The sequence below is a fragment of the Crinia signifera genome, chromosome 7 (genome assembly GCF_055691185.1).
Source record: "Crinia signifera chromosome 7, ASM5569118v1, whole genome shotgun sequence".
NCBI lineage: Eukaryota > Metazoa > Chordata > Amphibia > Anura > Myobatrachidae > Crinia > Crinia signifera.
This window is the reverse complement of record NC_139223.1, coordinates 176,664,509-176,676,936: the sequence shown is the minus strand read 5'-3', so window position 1 is coordinate 176,676,936 and position 12,428 is coordinate 176,664,509. Positions and strand designations below refer to the sequence as shown.

General features: G+C 44.7%; 1 protein-coding gene across 2 annotated transcripts in view; it reads left to right on the top strand.

Moving 5' to 3' along the window:
* ERBB4 (erb-b2 receptor tyrosine kinase 4) overlaps nucleotides 1–12,428 on the top strand; it is a 690,947-nt gene that overhangs the window by 480,757 nt on the left and 197,762 nt on the right. For both annotated transcript variants that reach the window (XM_083154478.1, XM_083154479.1), the window contains exon 6: nucleotides 11,567–11,685. In XM_083154478.1, the coding sequence (XP_083010604.1) occupies nucleotides 11,567–11,685 (119 nt within the window). The remainder of the gene's footprint in view (nucleotides 1–11,566; nucleotides 11,686–12,428) is intronic.

Genomic DNA, 12,428 nt, shown 5'->3' with positions numbered 1-12,428 from the left:
GGCGGCACTCACGGATTTGAAGTCAATAAAATTTGTATTAAAGTCAAAACATCAAAAAAACGTGTCACAGGGTGTCCGACGTTTCGAGGCGCTGAGCCCCTTTGTCAAGGTGTGAACAATGAGTGAAGTGCTGGTCTTACCTTAAATAGAGGTGATTGTGTCAGGTCATGCTGCTGTCCCACGCTCCCTCGCGCACCTCGTTGTACTTCCGGCGCTTCCGCCTCCAGTGTTTCCGGGTGCACGGGTCAGGAGGGCTGGCTGAGCTGTCGGCGTCCAGTTGTCATGGTGACGCGTTGCGCTGCCATGGCAACCTCCTGTACGACGTGCGCTCCAGCCTTGGGCGGCTGCTGATGCCTGCGTGCAGAAACAAGCGTGAAACAAATATAACTAGAAGGCAATATTGTGATGCAAAGAAGGCATAAATAAAGTGTACATTTGTGCAAGCATAGTTGGTCTGTTAGTGTCCCAAGAGGTGCCGTTCAGGAACAATAGAACATGCATACTGAATGTGCTCTGTGCTTGAGATAAGTGCACGAATGTTAAAGGTGATAATTGAATAAGAAAAAAAGAGCAAAAATTTAAAAACATGCTGATATTACTGGAAAGTGCTAGCACTCTATGGAGCAGTGTTATAATAATAAAGGAAGGGGGCAGGTTGCAGACGGCTGAGACAAAGTCCCAATCTGATGTTGTGTACAGTTCCATTGTGGTTACTGATGGGTGGATGATCCAATGTGTTCTTCTTTAGACATAACGCTGATGAAGAGCTGAATGGGGTTCTGTTAGAAACATTCTGTCGGGAAAAAAAGGGGGGGGGGGGGGAATATGGAGTTATGATACTGTTGGAAATAACTAAATAGCAATGGGGCCATCTGAAATGAATTCTTCTTCTGGATGTTAAGGGGGTGGATCCCTTATGGTTGTATTCTTGGTATCCTCGCTTTCAAAACACGTTCCAGGGCATCCTCTCATTTAACCCTTTTGGGTTGATGGTGTCGAGGGTGAAGATTTTTTTAGCCTCGAGGCGAAGAAGTTTACTTCCCCTGTCTCCTCCGCGTAAGGAGGGCGGGATGTGGTCGATCACCATGTATCTTAACTGTGACATCGTATGGCCACTGTCCTTGTAGTGTTTTGCCACCGGTTGATCGATGTTTTTACCGGATAATGCCTGTTTTATCGACGTGCGATGCATCGCCATTCGTTCTTTCATACTGCGGGTGGTTTTACCCACATAATACTTGTTGCAAGGACAGACGATGATATACACGATGTGCGTGCTTGAGCATGTCAGAACATGGTTGATCCTTACATCGATCGGTTTATGGGGGTGCCTGAAGTGCTGTCCCACCATCATGAACTTGCAGGTTTCACATCCTATACATTTATAACATCCAGGGGCTTTGGTTAGAAAGTGGCCTTTGCTGGTTGATGACTTGAACCCTGTTATGTCTGCATGGACTATGTTGTCCTTAATGTTCCGTGCTCTCTTGAAGCAAGACATTGGTCTTTGATTTTTGAACATGGGTAAGTCCTTATCTGTTTTTACTATAGGCCAAAGGGCTCTCACTGCCCTTTGTATTACGGGGCTGGATGTGTTATAGGTGTTTTTCCATGGTATGACCTGTTTTTCGTCTCTGATCTTTGGTTTGAGTAAAACCTCTCTTGGAGTGTTTTTAACCTCCTCTTTGATCTTTAATAGGTTTTTTTGGTCATAGCCTCTCTCCACGAACTTCTGGGTCATACTGTTCAGTGCCCCTTCGGTGTCTGACGGGTCACTGGTGATCCTTGCTGCTCTGATGTACTGGGATTTGGGGAGTCCCTTCAACAATGACTTGGGGTGATGGCTGTTGGCCCTTAGAAGGTTGTTGCGGTCTGTTGGCTTGGAATAGACCGCTGTATGGATGATGCCTTCCCTCAATGTGAGTGAGACGTCCAAGTAATGGATGGTCTCCTTACTCCATGCCGAAGTGTACTTAATGACTGGGTCATTTTCGTTGAGGTTTTCCATAAGTTTCAACAATGCTGGTTCACCCCCTGTCCAGATCATGAAGATGTCATCGATAAAGCGTGTGTACATCAATATCGATGACTTGATGGCTGGATCACTGAAAAAGCTGGTTTCCTCTTCTTTGAACATAAACGTGTTGGCGAAGGAGGGTGCCACGTTGCTGCCCATGGCACACCCCCTCCGCTGCACAAAAAAATCTCCATTGAACAGGAAATAGTTCCTGATCAGTGTAAGTTCAAGGAGTTGGATAAATAAGTTAATCTCCAATTCTTCCGATTTTTCCTTAATGAGAAAGTCTCTTAACGCTTGTAATCCCTCTTTGTGGGGGATACTTGTGTATAAATTGCAGACATCTAGAGTGCACAGAATGCTGCCCTCAGGGATCTCTGGTAAGCTGCGTATTTTATTTAGAAAGTCGGTTGTATCTTTGACAAATGTGGCTTGTTTGGTTACTAAGGGTTGCAAAATGACATCCAGAAACTGCGAAATGGGCTGGTATAGGGAGTCACAGGCGGAGATGATTGGTCGTCCGGGGGGATGGGTGGAGTCTTTGTGTATTTTAGGCACTGTGAATAGAACGGGTACCACTGGATAGGGTTGTAACAAGGCTTTGTGAAGTTTGTTGGAAATATGCCCATTTGTTAATGCTTGATTTAGAATGGCGTCCAATTCTTGCTTGTACATACTCGTGGGGTCCCCTTGAAGCTTGATGTAAGTATCACTATCCCCTAATTGCCTCTGGATCTCTGTGATGTAATCATCCAGATCCTGGATGACCAGTCCACCTCCCTTGTCCGCCGGTCTGAACGTGACATCTCTATATTCGCTTAGGCGCTTGAGAGCTGCTTTTTCATCCCTATTGAGGTTGTAATGGGTTTTAGGGGATGCCTCTGTATATCTGGTGACCGATTGGTCCAACAAACGTGTAAAGGACTTCAATGATGCATTTGTGGATGCTGGATCAAAACTGGACTTGGATCTCTTCGCCAGGAATGGATCAAAAATAGACTTGACGGTTTCTGGTGCTTTTTTCTTGTCGAAATGTTCTCGCAAGCGAAGTTTGCGTGAGAATTGGTGTAATTCAAGTTTCCAGGTGAAGTCATTGTACACATTGGTTGGTACGAAAGACAAACCTTTGTTCAAGACGGTCATTTCATGTATATCAAAATTTCTGGACGACAGATTGTACACTAATTCACTGGTCCTCCGTCTGGTTTTCTGGATCCTCTTGTATTGACCCCCCCTACGGGAGGGCGTCCCGCGTTTTTTGACTTTGTGGACCCTCTTGGGCGTCCTCTCGGGGCTGGAGGTGTGGGATTAGTAGTAATGTTGTCGTCCGAATCTAAATTGCCAAATTCACTGTCACTGTTTGATGATACTGGCGTGCGTTCGGCTCTTTCTTTGTTGAATCGTCCGGTAGGTCTATGCCGGGAACTTCTGGGGTTGGGATATTGGTCTCCCCCCACTAGCCATTTATACACCGTGTTGTTCTCATAGTCAGCAGTGACAGTGTTTAGCTTATTCCTTTTGAACTTAATAAGTTCTCGTCTATATTGCTCGGTTTGTCTCTGTAATTTGCTCATCCACTCCTCTGTGGTATCCTGTTGGAGCTGGGAAAGGTACTTGGACTCATAGTCACTGATTTTATTCCTGGTAGCTCTCAATTCATTCCCCATATGCTCAACAACCAAGAGTATTAGGTCCATACTGCACTTGTTTAAAATATTGACCCATTTTGTGCAAAAATCTGGATCGTATCGTCCCAAAGTTGGAGTGTTCCTGATGCGGAATCCCCGTGGTATCATCTTCTCCCTGTAATATTCAGAGAGAGAGATGCCATGTAATAGGAAGTCCGTTTCCTTGTTTTTTAATTTGAGCATTTGTCTGTAAATATCCTGCGCATCGCTTTCCATTACTGCTGCTGGGAAGCTCTCTGTGAATAAAAGACGTGCTGCATCCTCCTCATTGTAACTGTGTGAGCCCCCTTTGGTTAGGTGGACTGTGCGACAGCCCTTAGGGGTATCCCCACTGCTGCTGGCGTTTGCGGTTTCCATATTAGCATGCGTGGATGGTCACTTGCTTCCAAATTATTTTTGAGCTTGTTGGTGCAAGCTGTATTCACCTCAGCATATAGAGGCTGTATGTTGGTATTGGTATTACCGGTGCCTTATCCCAAGCGGAGATGTGGTATTGGTCCAATCCCCAAATAGATATGTAGAGGGTCGGTCGGCACTCTGGTTACTGGTCCACTGATGACCGAGGTGCCTTCCAAAAACAATGGATATTTGCTAAATAAAGCAGGCGGCACTCACGGATTTGAAGTCAATAAAATTTGTATTAAAGTCAAAACATCAAAAAAACGTGTCACAGGGTGTCCGACGTTTCGAGGCGCTGAGCCCCTTTGTCAAGGTTTTTTATGCCTTCTTTGCATCACAATATTGCCTTCTAGTTATATTTGTTTCACGCTTGTTTCTGCACGCAGGCATCAGCAGCCGCCCAAGGCTGGAGCGCACGTCGTACAGGAGGTTGCCATGGCAGCGCAACGCGTCACCATGACAACTGGACGCCGACAGCTCAGCCAGCCCTCCTGACCCGTGCACCCGGAAACACTGGAGGCGGAAGCGCCGGAAGTACAACGAGGTGCGCGAGGGAGCGTGGGGAGCGTGGGACAGCAGCATGACCTGACACAATCACCTCTATTTAAGGTAAGACCAGCACTTCACTCATTGTTCACACCTTGACAAAGGGGCTCAGCGCCTCGAAACGTCGGACACCCTGTGACACGTTTTTTTGATGTTTTGACTTTAATACAAATTTTATTGACTTCAAATCCGTGAGTGCCGCCTGCTTTATTTAGCAAATATATATATATATATATATATATATATATATACATACACACATATATATATATATATTATATATATATATATATATACACACATACATACCGGTACATATATATATATATATAAAGATATTCCCGACATATGACGTATATATACGTCATGGTCGGGAGGTACTTCCCGACCGAAGACGTATATATACGTCATGGTTTTAAACTGTCACCGCGTCTATAGACGCGGTGACAGTTTGGAGATGTCTGCTGTCCCTGACAGCAGACATCCCCCCTCGCGGCGATCGCTGCGATTGGCTGTTCAAATGTGAACAGCCAATTGCAGCGTTTTCTGTGTTACCGGCGGCTAAGCCGCTCGGTAACACAGTGATCGGTGGTGATCGGTGCTGTTAAGTACAGCACCGATCACCACCGATCGCCAGCCCCCCCCCTCCCACCCGGCAGCCCCCCTCCCTCCCACCCACCCGGCTGCCGCAGCGCCAGCACCCCTCCCACCCCCCCGCCAGCCGCAGCGCCAGCCCCCCTCCCAAAGCTGGTGACCAAAATGGGGTCACTTGTGGGGGGGTTCCACTGTATTGGTGCTTCGGGGGTCTTGCTAATGCGACATAGCACCCACCATTCATTCCACCACCAAATATCACTCCTTCCCTTCTGAGTCCTGCCATGCACCCAACTGGTATTTTTTGGTCACATGTGAGGCATTGCCGTACTCGGGAGAAATTGGGGCACAGATTTTGGGGTGCTTTGTCTCCTTCATTCCTTGTGAAAATGAAAAATTTTGAGCCAGAACTGCATTTTTCTGTAAAAAATTACATTTTTTTACACAAAAATGCAGATCTGGCTCAAAATTTTTCATTTTCACAAGGAATGAAGGAGACAAAGCACCCCAAAATCTGTGCCCCAATTTCTCCCGAGTACGGCAATGCCTCACATGTGACCAAAAAATACCAGTTGGGTGCATGGCAGGACTCAGAAGGGAAGGAGTGATATTTGGATTTTGCAGCACAGATTCTGGTTGAATGACCCCCGAAACACCCATACAGTGGAACCCCCCCACAGGTGACCCCATTTTGCAAACTACACCCTTCAGGGAATTCATCAAGGGGTATAGTGTACATTTCAAACCCCCAGGGGTTTCACCAATTTTGATACAACTGAGCTGTGAAAATGAAAAATTAATTTTTTTCATTTTCACTGCCCAGTTGTACCACAATTGGTGAAACCCCTGGGGGTTTGAAATGTACACTATACCCCTAGATGAATTCCCTGAAGGGTGTAGTTTGCAAAATGGGGTCACTTGTGGGGGGGTTCCTAACTTTTAGCATCTTATGGTGCCTAGAAACCTACATGGTGCCTAAAAAATAATCTCATAAAAAGGAGGCTCCAAAATCAAGTAGGTGCTCCTTCTATTATGAAGCCTGTGGTTTGGTCACCGTGCACACTAGGGCCACATATAGGATATTTATGAAAACCAAAGAATTGGGGGAATCAATTTTTAGTCACATTTCTCTAGTAAAATCTGCTGTGTTCCTTAGAAAAATGTATTAAAATTGAAAATCTGCAAAAAAAATGAAATTTTGAAATTTCACCTACACTTTGTTTTAATTCCTGTGAAACACCTAAAGGGTTAACAAACTTCCAAAATGCTGTTTTGAATACTGTGAGGGGTGCAGTTTTTGAAATGGCATCATTTATGGGGGTGTCTCACATACAAGTCCCTCAAAGTCACATCAGAACTGAACTGGTCCCTAAAAAAATCAGTGTTTGAAATTTTCTTGAAAATTTGAGAATTTGCTATTCATATTTTAAGCCTCCTAGTGTCCAAAAAAATGAAAATGAGGTTGAAATAATGATGGCAACATAAAGTATACATATGGTCTATGTTAGTTATTAACTATTTTGAGTGGTAAGATTATTTGTCTCACAAGCAGAAAATTTAACATTTTGCAAATCGCAAAATTTTCCATTTTTTTACGACATTTTGGTATTTTTCACAAAAAAACACAGACTGTATCGACCAAAATTTACCACTAACTTAAAGTACAATGTGTCACGAGAAAACAATCTCAAAATCACTGGGATAAGTAAAAGCAAAAAAAAGTTATACCCACTTAAGTGATACATGTCAGATTTGAAAAAAAGGGCTCTGTCAGGAACGCAAAAACTGGCTCTGTCAGGAAGGGGTTAAACGTTTTGAAATACCGGTTATCTTTAACCAGTAAATCAACTCTGGCGCTTTCCCACCGCAGCCTTAAACATTTTGAAATGCGAAAAAAACGTCAATATACCGTTTAACAAGTGCGGTGTGAAAGGGGTATAATAGACGTTGTTATTGAGAAGCTACTGTATATACATTGCTTTCATTAAACAGCAGCCAGCAAAATACACGATTCTGTACAAATACAATAAAAAAAAAAAACAACACCAAACACTTTTATTTATGTTTTTACAATGACATTGTTTTATTGTAAATCCAACAAGTTTGGTTGAGTCACAAAGTGTTTCTTATAAACAAACAATACATAAACAAACAAACAAACAAACACATATTGTACACAATACATAAACAATGGCTGCCGGTACCTGTTCCTCCTGTTTATATGTATCTGTCTCATCTCAATGGTATAATTCATAATTGTCAAAACCACTTTTCTCCCCCAGCTGTCTATTTTTACCTCCATGCTGTCTCTTTTCTAGTCCTACACTCTTCCCTAACCCTACTCTTTAACAAGCCGCACTCTTTCATGCTTAGCTCCTGTCTCTCTCCGGTCTTTCCTTTCAAACCTGTTCTTTCCTCCATTAATTACAGAATGTATCTTCGTCTTCCCTTAAGCTTGTTCTTTTCTAAGCTTCCCATTCCTGCTCTGTTTGCTGTATTCAGTGGTTGTTCTGTATCTTACCCCTAGCAATCCCTCTGTCTCTTTTTTAAAATTTGATGGTCAACCATCAGTGGCATCCATCGATGGTATAATCAGTACTTTACATCGATGGCAGGGAAAACCAGCAATGGTTGGAGCCATCAATGGGCCATGCTCGAACAAGCTTACAGCCTATAAGTCATCCTTTCAGAGACCAGTAACACATAACACATCCTCGTTATGATGTCCGTATGGTGACATGAGCCCAATCAGTAATAGCTCCGGCGGCTGCTTATCATAAACATGCACTACATTTGGGGGGGGGGGGGGGGGGCTGAACAGTACCCCCTAATTCTAAACATAGCAAGAGGGGCTACCATGCTGAGTGGCTTGTAGTGCCACAAAAAATTCAGATGTACGATCTAAACATTAAGAACGCAGGTAATCAGACCAATCATAATAATTCTTCAATTTAACATGGAGTAAAATTGAGGTTCTTAGCATCATTTCTGGGCAAAAAATATGGGCCCATCTACCACGACCAGGTAATCCCATCAGGTTGGTCCCCAAAAATACTAAGGTTGAAGTCCCGGGCTCGGGACCGACTGTAAACAGGCACTATACAGGGAAAATCAAAGAAACAAGAAAAAACATTCATAAGTACTGTAAATTAAAAACAAAATAAAGTGTTGGGTTGTTTCACCCCCAGACTGGTGGATCTTGTGATTCCAGCACAATGAGGTTCTTCTCAGCAACAGAGAGACCCCTTCACATCCAAGTGTCTGCTGCAGCTGTCCATGGGTTTTGGGGTCCATGGATAAGGTGTACCCAAATAGAAAAGGAGACTTACGGCGTTGTATCTAACCGCAGTGGGTTAATGTGTTTGCCGATAGATGGCGTGGTGTATTTCCCGTGTGTAGTGAACGGCTTCGTCTTAGTTTCTTCATTCCTGGAACATTTTTTTTTGCGCGGTCGGATGCAAAATGGATTCCTCAAGATCAGCGCAAAGAGCTGTTATCCAATTTCTTTGCGCAGAAGGCAAGCGAGCTTCAGATCACAAGATGAAGGTGGTGTACGCAGAGCAGTATCTCGCACGGTGCACCATATTCCTTTGGTGTCAACTTTATAAGGCGGAACGCAAAAGCATCAGGGACTTGCCACGGCTCAGGCAGGTGTACGTTATCACCAACCCTGCCGCGACTTCGGCTGTTGAGGATCTCATTGGGCAGAATCGTCGGATCACCACACGTGACATTTCTGCACATGCGCAAATGGGAAAACCGCCACCTCGTCTATCGGCATACACATGAACCCACAGCGATTATATACAAAGCCGATACAGCAAACGTCTCCTTTTCATTTGGGCGCACCTTATAATACTGTAAGGAACGACGGTTCTTCTGCAGTCAAGGCCTCGTGTAGAATACTGAGCAAGCAGCACCTCTTTATACATCTCCTGCGAGCATCGTTTTGAAAATACAATCTGTATAGTTAATATGCAATTAGGTAAAGGAAAATCTAACCAGACTTTGGTGCAAGGGGCAAGAAAACAGCTGAAACAGCATCCCAAATCAATCAGGATCGCCCGGGCGCTTTTTCACGCTATGCAACATCTTTAATTAAAATCTGTGTTTTGTGCTAATAACTCTGCGTGTTCATAAGTCTCCAGTATTGATTTCATTTGTCCGGCAGCCCCGTGCTAGCAGGATCAGTGTGCTGCGTGGACATCATGTAAAATTAACAGAAACAATTCAGTGAAAACGCCTGATTCCCCCAGGCTCATCAGTGCAGGACTGGTAGCTTTGTGTGTGGGGCGATGGCGCCGGCATTCTTGAAGACTCAGTGGGGCATCTTAATCTAATTACTATTCTGGTTGAGTCGGAGCGTCTATATTTGCTGTTTCTGTTCAAGTTCCTCTAATATTAGGAAGCTAAGATTACTGGCCTGTGCAATGGGTGGGCAGTGCTGTGTATACAAGTGTTTTGTTGTGCTGAGACACAAACAGTACGATGCAGGGGAGTAATCAGGAACCCCGGAAATATCACATGGTAGCTGGTGATGGAATAACCTTTAACACCCCTAAAATACACATTACACCAGGGCTGGGCAACACTGGCCCTCCAGATGTTAGTGAACTACACATCCCAGGATGCTTTGCATTAGTTTTGCTATGTGGCCATGCTGAAACTGATGCAAGGCATGCTGGGATGTGTAGTTCATCAACATCTGGAGGGCCGGTGTTGCCCAGCCCTGCATTACACTGACACGTTGCAGGGAAACAATATACATATTTTTTAATTTATTCCATGAGGATCTAATATTAATTTGGTAGTTTACGGCTTCCCAGGCAGCCGTGTTGCCTACCCTCCTGCATGCTGCAGGAGACTCCCTGACATAGCAGCAATCTCCCTCTCCCCTAATTAGTCTAGCAATCTCCCTCATGTCACCTAGCCCACATTACACTGTTACATCATAGTTACCTCCCCTCCTGCATTCTGCAGGAGACTCCCTGACATAACAGCAATCTCCCTCTCTCCCTCATTAGTCTAGCAATCTCCCTCATGTAACCTAGCCCACATTGCACTGTTACATTTTTGGGAAAAATAGGAATGAGAGAGATACATGTACACTGAATCATCAGCACCATTTCCCAGCACTTTACCAAGTATAGTATCTCTTACTAACTAAAACTACATTATATACATCTACATTTGTATATAAGTCATTTTAGAAGATTCCTCTCAGATGTAGCAGTACACACCCACACTTCTAGATGCCACGTTCACAATCTCTTTTGACAATCTCTCCATATATGGAACTAGACACGTCCTTTGGGTGGAGCATGACACACCCCCTGAATGGGGCGCTGTGAAAAATTCTACTACCAATTATAATCTCCCTGAAACTAGTTTTCAAAAGTAGGCAAGTAAGCCAGGCAGTGGTAGGAGTATACACTTACTGCAGATGGAATGATTACAGGGCCCAGAGAAGATATCATCACCAAGTGTAGGGAATTACGCCAGCTGGAACCCCCGCAAAGCCAACCGACATTCTGGGGGCAAGCCCAGCACCTGGGAAAGCTGCTGGGCTGCCCCCAGCCTCCGTGCGCCCCCAGCCACCACCCGTAAGATGAATGGATGCCACTCACAGGCATCCATTCACCTCCTCCCGGGCTTCGCTGTAGTACAGCAGACAGCAGCGGAGGCTGTATGCGCCCTCCAACCAACCTCTAGACTGGCCACAGAAGGCTGTATGTTATGGACTCCCCCATGGGTGCAAACAGGTCCTGGGTCGGATGACCCGGGTTTACTCGTTTACACTGCCCTTGAACCTGGTTCTCACCAATGTTCAACCCGATACAGGACCGGGTTATTTTTTTTACACCATATACACCAAGAACTGACCCAGGTTGACTCAGCATTAACCCGGAATTATTTATTTGATGTAAAAGGGGTATAACTGACTCTCTGACAGAGTAATAATGTATCATTTGAGTTCACTGACTGGAACCTGACATTAGAGGTTCTGAGTGGGCCCCAATGTCTGACTTCCCCTGTGCAGACATGCAAAAGCAGACAGTATTTACCCTGCACAGAAAAAATATAACCCGCCAAAATCGAATGCAGCATACACACAGAGGTACTGAAGCCCCATGCTACACAATGTAGATTAGCACTTAGAAATAGCCCTGGAATCACCCCGTATATATGCCCCATAACTCTCTCTGCACATGTTACATCTGCCCCATCTGCAGTGCAGCATGGTTTTTCCTAGTTTCTTGATATTTTTTTCTTTACTCACAAACTATTGTGTCCTCACATCTCTCTTTCTTTATCTCCTCAGTGACGAAGATTGTGTGCGCTGAGCAGTGCGATGGCCACTGCTATGGGCCCTACGTTAGTAACTGCTGTCACCGGGAATGTGCAGGAGGATGCTCGGGACCTAAGGACACTGACTGCTTTGTACGTAGGCCGTCAGTATTATTCCTATCCACCACAACCAGCCGCGGTTTCCTACTGTGACGTCTCACGATCCCCCCCCCCCTTCGCATTCATTTCTCTCTCTCGCTGTTCCTTTAGCCCTGTAATATATTTCTCCCACTCCATGTAATATTCCCCATCAGGCTGCATTAGCCCTGGCAGATTTTATACATTGACAAATAAGAAGTTGAACACATGTTCTGTGCTAATGCATCTGATTTCTGGCTTTCCGAAGAACACTTTGCAGATCTAAAAATTATCATTTTACAGTCTCCAAATCCCAGCCACCTGCTTCACACGGGTTGTTGTTTTTTTCACATCCTTCACAAATAAGTTCTTCATGTTTAAAGGGATGATGTGATGACAGAAAGCAGTTTATACAACAGTGTATTTACAATCATTAAAAGAATGATACAAAGTTATGAAGTTGAGCATGGTTGTTAAATATCAATTCAGGGGGCCATAGACGCTGGCGACTGTGCTGAAAGTAGCTCAGATTTGTCGACTGAGACGCTTTCAGATCCAAAGCCGCCCAGTGTGTACCGGGCAGTGATGAGCGGTGATCGCTGATGCGCGATCCCGCATTTTCGCCGTCACCGCCGCTCATCTGCTGGTATTACTGGTGGTTGGCTTTCCATATCATCCTGCTATGGAAAGTCATCCACCCCCCCGGGAAAATCGACTAGACAGACGAAAATCATTCAGTTTGAAGGCACTGAGTGATT